The sequence below is a fragment of the Serinus canaria genome, chromosome 7 (assembly GCF_022539315.1).
Source record: "Serinus canaria isolate serCan28SL12 chromosome 7, serCan2020, whole genome shotgun sequence".
Lineage (NCBI taxonomy): Eukaryota > Metazoa > Chordata > Aves > Passeriformes > Fringillidae > Serinus > Serinus canaria.
Genome location: NC_066321.1, coordinates 10405559 through 10419481, shown reverse-complemented (window position 1 = coordinate 10419481; position 13923 = coordinate 10405559). Strand labels below are relative to the sequence as shown.

At 43.4% G+C, this 13923-nt stretch overlaps 1 protein-coding gene across 1 annotated transcript in view; it reads right to left on the bottom strand.

Moving 5' to 3' along the window:
- Positions 1-2895: 2895 nt before the first annotated feature.
- ADCY5 (adenylate cyclase 5) overlaps positions 2896-13923 on the bottom strand; it is a 200762-nt gene continuing 189734 nt past the window's right edge. The window contains exons 16-21 of the mRNA XM_030241746.2: positions 10514-10540; positions 9596-9728; positions 8213-8476; positions 7680-7884; positions 6814-6938; positions 2896-5447 (exon numbers count right to left, since the gene is read on the bottom strand). Coding sequence (XP_030097606.2) covers positions 5319-5447; positions 6814-6938; positions 7680-7884; positions 8213-8476; positions 9596-9728; positions 10514-10540 — 883 coding nt within the window. The 3' untranslated portion in view covers positions 2896-5318. The remainder of the gene's footprint in view (positions 5448-6813; positions 6939-7679; positions 7885-8212; positions 8477-9595; positions 9729-10513; positions 10541-13923) is intronic.

The following is a 13923-nucleotide window of genomic DNA, read 5'->3' as shown; positions in this document are numbered from 1 at the left end:
GCAGGCTCCAGCGTTGGTGCTTTGCAGTTAATTCTCTTCTCTCCCTACTTAGAGACAGGGAAGAAGAAGGTGTTTATGAACATGAGCAGCAAACAGCTCTTACTTAGCACCCAGAATTGCTTGTATTAGCATCCAGTGCACCATTCTGAAAAGGTGAAGAGCAGTCCTTTACATTTAAAATCACTAAAAAATAGAGGTATTATGTTTTAAGTATAAAACCAGGTTTTATTTTACTTACAGTGTCTAGAAGAACTCTTATACCTGTCTTTTCACCTCCATTGATAAGCAGGGAAGCTACTATGAATGTCTTCAGTATTGCTTAGTTTTTAACTCAGGTTGTTGTGCACATACAGAATTTCTTGTTGCATCATTTCTTTGGTTTATATGTTGGCAGAGAATTTTGTTTTCTCTGAGGCACTGCCCCTTCCTGCTATTCCCAAAGATCCATTTTTAAGGAATGAAAACTTTCTTTATCATAGCATCTGGAGCCATTATTCCATTCCAGTTATGCTGGCATTAAACTAATTGCCGATTAGCAGGTATAATGAACAAATGCAACTGTCAGTGTAACAGAAAACAGTGTGAGTTTTGTTTGCCTGTTTTTATAGCACTGATAAAAATCCCATTTCACAATAAAAAGTTAATGAGCATGACTGTTCTTCATTATGTGGTATTACTAGGTGCTAAAAACATGGCTTCTTAGCATGTTTGAGTTTGTAATATTAGAACTTGCTGACATCTTGGTGTGAGATCAGAACCAAGATACAGCAGGCCAGGTTGGAGGTGAAAATTTATTGAAAATTCCCAGGATTTCCTTTTTGCTTACACAAACTCAACACTCAGGCAGGGCCTTCCCTGCTGATTTTACCAGGTACCTGAGTTACCAGATTTAGGAAGATGAATTTAGGAAAGCTGATTACTCTCTTGAACAGCAGGTTTTACTTTAGTGTGAAGTGCAGGTGGCCATTCATGGTTGCTTGGTTGTTTGTGGGATTTAGTAGAAGCAGAGCCCATTTCATGCTGTATTTATAAAGGAAGACTTCCTGAGGGTTGGAATGGGTTCATCCAACACCCACAATAGAATGTTTATCTTTCAATAAGGTGTCACTGTATTTGCTTTCAGGAAGGAACGACCAAAGGCTTGCCTGACTTAAAAAGGTAGGTGTATTTGCATCTGAAATTCTCTGTTAAAAGATCTCTGGGGCCAGCTGCTTACAGGGAAGCTGACTGCAGCTGCTGTCCCCTGGAGCTTTTTATTGAAATGCCTGTGCCCTGCTGCCCCTCTGGGGTGTCAGTGCTGGGCTCTCCTGCTGCGGTAACTCCCTGCTGGCACCCTCGCCCCTTTCCCAGGGGAGCCACAGGACAGGGCTGGCCACCTCAGCTGCAGTGCAGCCGCCTCACCTGCTCTGCAGACAAGTGCCAGGGCTGGCAGGGACTAAGAGGTGCTCAGGGACAGAAAATATGTAACTCTGCTTTTCACAGGAAACTATCTGGCTCCCAAATGGCAGGAAAATGTTGCTGCTCCTGCCCCCCATCTGGCTTGAAATTCAGTTTTCTCAGTCTTCCCCCACCTCCCCAGAACCTATTTGCTCCTTCAGTTGCAAGGATGAAGTGGGTCAAGAGCAAGGAAATTTGAGTTTTCTCAGCTTTATAACAGCTGAGCTGCCCTTTTCCCAGCAGCATCCCAAGCTTGCTCTATTTGACAATTCCTAAACTTCAGTCCAGAAGTAATGGTGCCCTGAGGAGCAGTTGGGAAACTTAACAGAATGAAAATATTTGCCTCTGGGCATACTTTTTGGCCAGGTGTTGGTGTCTGTGGATGTTGTGTAACACATAAACAGCCAGGCTGGAGATATTTGCAGTGCAGGACACACATCTAAGAAATTCAGCGTGTCCCAAATGTATCATTTTATTAAGTGCAGGCAGATACTTGATGTAGCTGGATCTGTGTTGGGGAGAAGTGGCTAAACACCTTAAAACTCATCAAAATCCTTTCTGGGTGGGAAAAAGATGCATTTGGGGAAAACTATACAGCCAGTCTGTGTACAGTAATTGAAATGAGAGGGCACAGCATTGGAGACTCCTGCCTTCCCTGCCCAGGGGTATACCCTTCTCCTGATAGTTAAAAAAAGTTGCTTACATCAGGCAATGCCCTAAACTGCTGTTTGTGTGATTATTTAGGAGAGCACAGAAAGTATTAAATAGTTCTCCACCGATTTTCATAAAGACTGGTACTTTAAATGCTTCATGGCTTTTTGTTCCTGCAGCTGTGTTCTCAGTACACTTATAAAATCCCTCCTAACCTGTAACAGATTGTAGGGCATTTAATTTTCAGCTGCCTGTGTAATGTCTTCTCAACTAAAAGAAATCAGCTGGAAGCTGCAGGGTTTTGTTTCTCAGCTCTACCTGAGGCTCCTGTTAATTGGTACAGTCATGTGAAGTGTTTACTTTTACGTGTAAAGATTGAAAATGTTGCATTGGCAACAGTGCTGCCTCCTTCCAGTGTCCTTGAGAGGACAAGTACCATATCTGGGGAATTCTTTGGCAAAGGTTATATGTGCTTTTGAAAATACAAACTTCTTTTTTTTTTTTTTTTTTTTTTTTTTTTTAATAGGACACACACACACAAATTTAAGCTGTTCAGTTATACTGGTGTATTTTGTCAGCTGCCCTGAGCCTGATTCCAGGGGCAGCTGGGAGCACAAGAAGGACCCAGGGGATGTTTGCTGGGTAGCCAAGCCCTTGGGGTTCCATAATGGGGCAGTGCAAAGGACCAGGGCATCCATCAGTGCCAGACAAGACCTGGACGTTTCTATTTGCAGATTCAGCATCTCCTACACAACTTAAGTGTTATCCCACCAGCCAGCTGCAGCTTAAATGAAACAGAGACACATCACCAGTGAAACAGTGTTTAATATAGTTAAATTACTTAAATAGATTTCAATTTCCATGGGAAATCATAACTGTATCCATTTTTGCAAGATCCAGAGTAAAGAGTGTGTGAATACCCCTTGAAATGATCATGACACACTGTCAACAATCACAGCTAGAGATACTGGGGACTTGAAATTTCATTGACAGCACAACTTCATAAGGTGAATCAAAAGTTAATAAGACTGCAGACTTCTGGAAAGCAGAAAGCAAACCTAAAATCAAGTGTATGGCATGAAGGAAATGAAACTCGGTGAGGGACAAAGGGGATGGGAGGTGGAGGAGGGGAGAAAGGCATAACACCGTGATGCAACTTATTTTGCAAACCAGGGCAGATGTAAAGGATCAAAAGTATAGTACAAGCGCAGACTTGGCAGTTTTACAGAAGTCAATATACTATACTTTTCAGAGATGTTTCTTAGTGGAAGGGAGAAGGAAAGGGGAGATGCCATTTAAGCTCAGGTTTAAATGGCTTAATGCTCGGGTCATGCTTAGCAATAGAGCAAATTAATTAAGACAGGTCCATGGATTTTCACTTATTCTCATTGTCAAGTAGGAAAAAGAAATCACCACCACCATAGTGCAATCATTATGCTGTGAGTACTACAATAATTCTGCCCTGAGAAGAGTGGAAAAGAAGTTTATTAAATGTCAAAAGATTGGAGTAATTTTTAGTGCTAGCCAAATTCAATATCAAAACCTTCCCCTCATAGAATATAAAAAATATAGCTTTTTTAAATAATTTTCTTTTTTTAATAAAATATCAAGGGATTTTTCTTTCATAGTTAGAAAAGGTACATAAATGATAACAGTGAACTATTCAGAAACCCCCCCACTAGTGATAAAGATGCCCAACACAGTATCAATGGCACTATTTTAAGGTTGACCACCTCATATACACACTTGCCATCATAATCTTTTTTGAAGATCACCTAATTCCTTGAAAATCTGTGAATCAGTTTAAATAAGTGCTTACTACAGGAAAGTAAACTCGATGCTGCAGCACATAGTTCCTTGTAATGTCACATGGCAGTTACAATGTCAGACAACTCTCAGATCAGCAGGATTCTATTAAGACCATCTATGAAAAATGAAAATTTTAAAAAGAAAAGTTCAAATGAGCTTTTTTTTCCTTTTCTCATAAGAGCTCCTGTTAAGAGTTATAAGATTTGGGTAGAGCTCTCTTTGACACATTTGATACTGTCTCAGGAGCTAGAACTCAAAGGTCCTGGTTCCATTGGGAAGCCGCCACCCTCTGCTGGAACGCTGCACGGAACAATTCTGTGACTACCGCGGGTTTTTCCTCTTCTTTGGGGTTGTAGATTTTTCTGGATTTTCATTTTAAAATGCATCTGATTCAGCCTGGAAACTCACCTGTTTGTTGTTGGTTGATTGTATAGTGATAATCTGAAAACTGCCAAGTCTGTGTTCAGAGTATTACACAGAAGAAAATTACACAAAAGTCTACAGGTTATATACACCTCCCCCCACACCTTGGTGTGGACAGCCTGCCTTCTAATTTATATATAATTTACAAAATATAGAATTTGGTATATCTGTTAGATCTCCATGTTTTCAATATTACAAAATAAAAAATACAAAAAAACCCACAACAAATTTCAGGGGAGTTCCCCCACAAAGCGTCTCTTGTTTACATCTAGTCTTTCCCATGTAAACTGATAGATACCAAAGAAGAGCACAGACGACTTTTTAATAAATATGGTTGTAGAGCCATCTTCCTTTATCCTGATCTTCCCCTTCATCAGGTGTGCCAGCCCCACTCAGAAGAGCAGTCATTTAGCCATGGAGAAGGAAAAAGAGGGGGCAAGGCTATAATGTCTTTTCACACTAAAACATTACCAATGCCCTTCTAAAAGGCCTTTTTGTGTGCTGCATCAGTGGGTGTCAGTTTTGAAAGCCCATTCAAAACAGCTAATAAAAGCACAGTGGTACACTTCAAATAGCTGGCAGTATGGGATGGAAACATTATGGGAGTGCAAATCCATTCCAAAATAATGCTTTGTAGTGAATCATACATTCCTTCAACCAAGTAAATGTTGTGTTGTGTCAATAAATACTTAAATAGCTTCTTATGCCATCCTGTGGTAGCAGCCTTTTTAAAAATGCCGAATTCATGTCTTATCTGTGAACTCTGTAGTGCACATCTTTGGTCAACTTAGCACTCAGCCAGGAACAACTCCAAGGTGGTTTCTTTCTCTTGCTTTTCTTGATGGGTGGCCAAAGAATTTGCTGATACCAGCTCTAGAGTCATGGGATGAAATTTCAACTGCACCGAATGTTCAGCTTCACTACCAAAAAACGATTCTTCTCCTATTCACAATCCTGGGTAATGCAAAATCCATCTTTGTGTGGCGCTGCAGTCGGTGCTAACTAATTGGAGGCCCTTCATTTAGAAAGTAGGTGGTCATTTCTCCTTTGCCTTTGACCTTTATGACCCCTCGATACTCCAGCTGGTAGTTGTTGGCTGCTAAAACCTGGTACATGTCCGTGGTTACCTGCAGAATAAACAAGAGTGAACAGGTGCTTGCCTTGTCTTCCACACAGCCTTTCCATCTGCTTTTGGAGTAATCCATGGACAAAGTAAAGTAGGATCAATTGTTTTGTTTCTAAGTCAATCAACGTTTGCACATCAATCACTAACTGAAAGGTTGGCACAAGTTGCTGAACAAACACAACCATTAGAACCTGAGAAAGTACAGATGTCACACACAGTTCACAACTGAGGAAACTGCATTTTTCAAGGAGGTCGCTGGATTAGGCGTACCAAATTAGTCACATTTTTTAAAAAACACCAGTCAGTTCAGTCTGCTCAGATGCATTCATTGTATCACTGGAGTGGCAGTAGGAAAACAGGTCAAGCTTACTAAAATAGCCTCAAAAATTACCTAGAAGTTACACAGTGGATATACAGCTCAGGAGTCAGGGATTGTTTTTATGAAGGAGAATGTAGTGGGCAATGGGAGAGAACTGATCAAATTGAATACTCTAGCCAGCATCCAAATTGTCTCTGTAGATGTCAGTCAAAAATAATCACTTGTGCTGCAGAACAACAGAAGTTTAAAAACCAGATTTGCTGAGGTATTTATTTATTACAATATAATTTCCCACCTTTTTTCAAGGTGGCTTTGCAGACCATCTCAAGGGTGATGCATAAGTATCGATCCAGTTATCTGACAGGCAAGGAAACAGCATGGTTGCCCCTCTTGGGCTTTACATCAGCTGCTCTATTTTTATAACCCTTCAGTGTTTTCCCAAGGAATGATATTCTGTTATTGTGGACATTGGCTCAGCAAAAGCAGGACACTGGAATTGAATCACTCACTGGAAAAGTCACATCTGAAGGCTGAGGAGATGTGTGATTATCAGACAGGTCCCATTAACCCCTTAAACAGTCCTCTCTCTCTGTTGTGTGTCCCCATCCTGCTGATGCCTGGACCCTTGCTGGCCTCACGCCACACGTGGCACAATGAGCAGCAATGTGAATTACAGAAATACAGGGCTGAATCAGGCCCTTGGAGAATGAAACAAACACCTCACACAGCTGAGCAGCACATGTGAGCAGGGATCAGGCAGGACTGTGCTGAGTGCCAGTGAGGCACACAGGAAAGGAAGCTCAGCTCAGAACTTCCACCCAGAACTAAAGTGCAAGCTTTTAAACAAAGGTTGCAATGTTGGTCACGATTAAAAGACAAAACTTGCTGGTACCACCAGCATTCCCTAAGTGGCTTTTCTTTCAGTTCTATGCAGGTAAATGCATGGAATAAAAGAATAAAATGAAACCAAAATTTCAGTTCTAATTAAGTTTCAAAATGTGTAAGTGACACAGGGCTGGCAGGGTAAGTTTTCCAGGGATTGCCTTACCTGAATCCTGTCAGGCACTCCTGTGCTGTCCATTCTGCTGGCTACATTCACTGTGTTGCCCCAGATGTCATACTGGGGTTTGCGGGCTCCTATCACCCCAGCTACAACAGGACCAATATTGAGGCCTGGAAGGAGAGGAGAAATATGCTCAGATCCATTTGCTTGAGGCAGGTTATTTTTCAGACAGTAAAATCCCATCCTGAGGCTCACTGGTTCTAGCTGTGCTTTACCCTGACATGTAAAGCTGTGGCCAAACTGTGGGGAGAGACATGTAAAAATAGAATTTGGCTTCTTTGATCCATGATCCATCAGTTATGCCCAACCAACTGGCAGCTCGGGCTGGATCTGCTCAATCCAGAGCTACTTTCCAGTGCCAGATAATGGCATAAAGTTTCTTTTCCACCTGGCTAACAAGCAAACTGCTCACTTGAAGTCAGCACATACGTGCTGCGATGCTGAGGGCCTGCAAGGCAGCAGCCTAGAGCCTTCCAGAACAAAGACCACACCTGACATCCTCAAATTTCTTCTTCCTTTTCTGTCACTTTTTATTCCCTGACTTGAAAGACAATTTAATGTCCAAGTCTGCCAGAGCTGGAAGCACAGGGGCCAAATGAGCCCAAGGTCAACCATAAGACCACACTGTGGCAGGAGCTACACTGCCTCTAATTCCCTAGGGAGCTTGAGTGATGCTGCTATAATCTAAAAAACTACTGTGATGTTTCATAGAGGCCAAAGTGGTCACCAGCCACCAGACAATCAACATCACTGTACAGCTAATGTAACACCTGTGGGTTTTACTATCCATAAAATCCCCACCTCAGAATGACCACTACCTACATGGAATCCTGTGAGCATAAGGACATTACCTATCTTCATCTGGAAGTTGTTGAATGAATGCTCATTAATGTATTTCATTTGGTCCATTAACCTCATGGCAAAATCTGCCAGAGCTTTGATGTGTGTCTTCCCTTCCTTGTCGTAAGTGGAGTCGTTGAGGCCTGAGGCAGCCATGTAGGTGCTGCCAATGGTCTTGATCTTCTCCAGCTGCCTGAACTGGTCTTCACTTATTATCTGTGTCACAAGAGCAAAAGAAGCAAATAAACCTTGACAAATGCACAGACACTGGTAATGTCCATGCCGCGCATCCCACCTTGCTGCAAGCGTTACAAGATAGTGGACAGAGCCAGGAAGACAGAGCAAGAAAAGGCATTAGATATTCTAAGGAATGACAAGGGAATAGAAGGGATTTTGTGTGGAAAAAAGATAAAATGGAAGACTCCTAGAGTAAGGAGAAATGAACCATGGATTCAATAAACCACCCTCCTTCAGTAGCTCAGCAAAGCCCAACTAAACTCATGGATTCAGCTCACTTTGCTCACCCAGATTTTCTGTGACTTACTTCATCAAAATCAGCAATGATCTCATTGAGCAGCCTCAGACACTCCACCCCTTCGTTGTTGGCTTCCAGCTCCACGTAGAACTCGGAGAAGTTGCTGATGGAGGCGAACATGACGGCCACGCACTCGCAGGACTGGTAGTACAGCTCGTCGTTGCGCCGCTCCTGCGCCAGGAAATGCGCGGCCACGTCCTTGGGCAGGATGTTGTGCAGGAGGCGTCTGTTGTAGGCCTGCAGCTCCTCCATCTCCTCCTTCTCCTCGGTGGCCTAGGGCAGGGGGAGACACAGGGATGCACTTAATCTTTGGGGAGCTGCTCTTGGGAGGGGAAGAAAGCTGAAAATTAACTTGCAGTGAGGGCAGAAATAGAACGGGGGAAACTGCAAAGCAGAGCAGAGCCAGAGAGATGCAGAAACTCGTGTTTTGCAGTGGAAAATGTTCCATCTCTTTGTGCACACCTGTATGGAAAAGCAGGCAGAGAATAATGCCAGAATCCAGCATTGTATTTCTGAGCCCTGAACTGGTTAACCACTCAGCTTGCTCCCTCCATTGTTATACCATTTATAAATGAGGATTACAATGTTTATCTGCTTCCCAAGGAGCTTTAATTAATTGTTGCTTCCTCAGTGCCTTGTACTCAAACCACAAAGACCTATAATTAGAATGATGTCCTGCCACCCAGAAGGTAGAAAATCTAAATAAACCCTGCAGTTTTGTGGCCCCCCAACCTTGAGTGCTGGCCAGAGCCCAGGCCTGTCCTGCTTGCTGGGGAATCACATACAGGGCCCCAACATCACTCTGGGCACAAGTAGTGAAAACATTACCAGTGAACCCAGGGACAGGAGCACAGTGTGGCATTATCCTCAGCGTGTTGGTTAGCCAGCACTGCTGCCTGGGGGCTAATGAAGGCTGGACACTGAGCCAGTTCCCACTGCTTAACAGGAAACTGAATGAAAATGCAAATGTGAATCTTTCACACCCTTGAGCACAGCAAACTAAAGCTCACTAAACTCTGGGAAACAATTCAGCAGTGAATATGAGCTTCCTATATTTATAAATTGTGTTACATTACATGTTCCTGCAGCAGTAACAGTTCAATTGCCCAAATTCATTAATCTCAACTTTCAGATCTATAACCCTTTACCACAGGGACCATCCAAGGTGCATTTACAAGGAAAAATGGGGTTGAATAACTGGGATGAGATGCACAGAGTATGCAAAGCACCAAAGAAGAGCAGAGCATTATTAGTATGCCCAGTTATAAACCAGATTCTGATTAAATTCAAAGGCACTTTATCACACTCCTCAACTCGACAGTGAAGAGCTCAGTCATTTTATATTAACACCAAAGACCACATGTGATCCTCCCACAGCCAACACCCACTAACCTGAAGTTTCCAGAGGAAATCAAGCCTTGCAGTGGATTCCACTTGCTGGGCATGCAAGTACAGTGCCAGGACAAAGACAGTGATGATGACAGGGGTCACAATCTTCAGCGCGACTCGTGTCGTCACCGGGGGGCTGCAGCCAAGGAGAGAGCACAACTTCCCTGTGACTGGAGAACACGGCCTTGCCACCCCCACACTTCCCACACCAAGGCTTTTTTTTCCTTTCCCCTCAAACCTGTGTTGGTAAAGGGACAAACCTTTACAAAAAGCTGGAGACTCACGGGTGCCAGTTTCTAAAATAGGACTTGGAAATTGGAAAAGTAATCCAGCTTCTTAGAAAAGGCTGTGCTTGTCACAAAGGGCACTCTGCAGAGAATGGCCATCCATGCTAAGGGTGACAGCATGAAATGCTGACAGCTCCTCAGACTGTGTTCATCCTGCCTCCTGCACTTCTCAGGAGCAGTTCCTGGGCTTCTCTAGGCTCCTGAGTAAGGAACTGCTCTAACTCATGGCTTCTCTAATTAGTCACTTCTTAATGGGCTTTGTTGTGTAAGTGCTCTGTAAGCTGAAAAGAGCACTAAGGCACATTCACACCTCCTCTGACAAGCAGGCAAATAAAAACTGTTAAATATGAATTACTGAGTTACACAGTATGAAAATATTTTGATAAAGCCTTTAAATTGTATTACAAATAATCCCTGAGCTGACATAAGTCCCACAGGAAAGAGGATGCTCTGAGAGTAGCTATACATACATATACTCAGTCCACTCAGGGCACCTGCATTTTGTTGTACCAGCTCACAGCAATGCACAAACACCAGACACTGCTGGTGAGTCAATGTGCTGCTATTGCACCTTGTGAACAGAAAATACCTACCAACAAAGACCTGTAAAATATTTCATGCCAAAGTGACTCACCATGAGGATGTATCATTTGCAGACACGCTGAAAAAAAAAAGCACAAACACAAGGTCAGTGGAGTGTTTGGCTCCCTGCAGCTCCTGCCCTTCAGCACATCATTGCACAGCACCTCTGCAGTGTGGCACCTCTAACACTGTGTGGGGCTACAGCTCTTTGGAAGCAGAAAACTATAAAAGATGGGAGGGGGAGGAGAAAACAGGCTTCTGAGCTACACTCAGAACTCCAGAGTGATAGTGTGACATGGTTAATGTGGGTAAAATATCAAAGAAGCATTAAGAGTGAGAGAATAATTTGGGATTTTAATGTCAGTGTGGGATGCTTGGCAAATGCCTGTGCATCGATCACTGCCTCATTAGGTCAGACTATAAAATTTGGCCTAAGGAAGAAAGCTTTGGGCTTTTTTATCTTCTGAGGGATAGCTATTTCTTCTCCTTTCATTGTGGCATGGAGATGTGTTTTATTCCTTTAACTCTAATCCTGCTGCCTTCTTCTGCACATTCCTCACTGCCAGCTTGTGCCCAGCTCTGGGTACCACACACAAGGGCACTGAAGAAAACCCTTTAGCACATTCCTATTACTATTGACAGTTCTGCAAAGTACCCACGTGTGTCAGAGCTGCTGGGGGAGATGGAAGGTGTGCTTTTAGGCACTGAAAGCACAGAACAGAGCTCTCTGGTAGGTAGCAGCTGTCTGAGCTCCTGATTGATTGATTGATTGCTTAATGCTGCTGGCTTTGTTCTCGAGTGTGGGTTGAGTATTAGGTGGCTGAGGACCATGCACAAGCATCTTTTAAAACACCATTGAAATGGAAGGAAAGAGATCAGAGTTTAAATTACTGTAGTGTCATTGATGCAATTAGAACTTTGCAGGCTACCAATGTGATATTAGCCTGAGAATGTGACAGCTCTCCTGAGAGCTTCAGGCCACAGTTTTATGGGGTTGGAGGGAACCTTACATGTTCCTGCTACACAATCAGACATCGAAATGATCAAAATCAAAATAGGCAAGGGAACCTAACTGGGCGTAACATCAAAAAATAAAAGCAGAGTGACCCTCTAACCTTGTTTGTTCCAAGACATTTTCTGCAGTTCTGAGCATGGAATTTCTTCTGACATGGATTTTGCAACCCACTGTTGTCTTGCACACAATCTACAGCTCCAGCACTGAACATGTGTGCTTGGACACAGGCATGGTTTGGGAAGCCTGGGGAACCCCCCCAGGAAAGGCTGGATCTAGCTGGAGACACTTGCCACACACGGAGTATGATTGCCCTGCTTCCCTAAATCACCTGGCCAAGGATGACTGACTGCCCTCCCTTATCATTCTCCCTTAGGATGGGAGCATTGCAGACCTGACCCTTAGTACTGAGGCTGCAGCTCACTGTGGGTGTTACTCTTGCTCTAAAGCTTTCATCAGAGACTCCCACATTACAGAAGTGCAGCAAGCCAGCATTTACAATAATTCTCTGGATAAGTGCAGATGCCCAGTGCAAGCAGTAGGGGTGTTACACGGGTAGGTTGTTCCCCCGTGGAACAGACATTTCCAGTAGCAGATGGTTCTTTAATTACTGGAAGGGAACACAGAGAGAAGCTTGCTAACTACACTCCTGCTCAAGTGAAGTGCACATTTTTAGAAGGAAACCAGTTCATTTTAGAGACAGCTCCCACAGGACCAGAGCATCTCACTTTTCCCAGCCACAGTTGCAAAGACAGACAGCTGGAACAGAAATTATGGCTTTGATGAACAAATCACAGGGTAAAGCTCTTTGGGCTTCCCTGTGCAGGAACTGAGTTTAGAAGATCACCTTGGCCCATCACATCTTTAAAGCAATGCATTAGGTTTTATCTTGTGCAGAGAAAAAAGGTAACACCATAGCCCTGTGCATGCAGTCACACTCCATGTGTCACACACTGGTGTGGCTGCAGCCAAGTCTGGCAATTCCCAACGTGCTGTAATCAGCCCTTCAGCTGCCTGCATGCTGGGTTGGTTTGTACACAGAAGTGTGAAGTGACATCTGCATCACTTCTAATTAGTCAGAGTACCATAGTGGCTGCAGAGCAGACACTAATTATGTAGCTACAATGGGCACCCAATTAAAGCAGTATGAGGTCACGGTGGCTTTTCTGTGTTTTTAGTATCAGCTGGACAATAAGGTCCAGCTGATACTAAAAACACAGAAAAGCCACCGTGCTACATGCTGAGCTCCCATTTCACACAAATGGCCTTCCAGACATTGGGGCAATAAATACCCATCCATGGAGCTCTTTGGACAAAACAAATTGTCCTGGATCCCACTGGAATAAAGTTTCTTCCTAGCTGGTGCAGGGCTGTGTTTTGGATTAAGCATGAGAATGATGTTGATAACATGCTGATGTATTAGCTGTTGCTAAGTAGTGTTTATACTAAGTCAAGGACTTTTCAGCTCCTCATCAACCCCAGTGAGCAGGCTGGAGGGACACAGGATGCTGGGACAGCTGACCCCAGCTGGCCAAAAGGAATATTCCATACCATATGGCATCATGCTCAGTGTGGGAACTGGGGGAAATCTGGCCTGGAGCTGCTGCTCAGGAACTGGCTGGGCATTGGCTGGCAAGTGGTGAGCAACTGTATTGTGCATCACTTGTTTTGTCTATTCTAATTAAATTATTAATATTTCTATTAATAGTTTCTCTCTTTTCTGTCCCTTTAAACTGACTTTATCTCAACCCATGAGTTTTCTCACTTTTCCCCTTCCAACTCTCTCCCCATCCCAGCACAGGGCAGTGAGTGAGTGGCTGTGTGGGGCTGAGCTGCAGCTAGGGCTGAGCCACCACACAAATCCCTTTTAGTGAGAGATAATACAGCATCACAGAAAGCTATTTCTGGGAAAACATGCTAACCTTCTCCACTTTATTACTGACTTTATTACTGACATTCTGATTGTGAAGTGATGTAAATTACACTTCCAAGTGCTGTAATTTCGCTTAGTGCTTGAATTACAAGAATGAAATTATATTTGAGATATAAAATGCTTTTATTTCACTAATTGTGTTAGAAAATGCTAAATAGCTTCTGCTGATGGAACACCTAATATCTGAAAAAAAGGGAAGAAAACCTCATTCTCCCTATACCTCCCCACAGAAAGCTCCATGGGGTTTCCTACCTAATTTCACTCAATTGAGTTAACAAAATAATTTAAGTGATTACTGCCAATGGCAGCAAAAGCTCCACTTCCATTAACTGGCAATGCCAGAAAAAGCTGTATATCCATTAATTATTGCTGGGCATGCAGGAGTGCTGAAATCATGGAATAGCCATGTGAAGGAGAGGAGTAACCAGATGTATTGGGCTAGAAGGGCTCATGGTTAATGATGGCTTGAAGGGCTGATGGCTAATGGCCATCCTGAAATCTGAGCAGCTACAGAAGG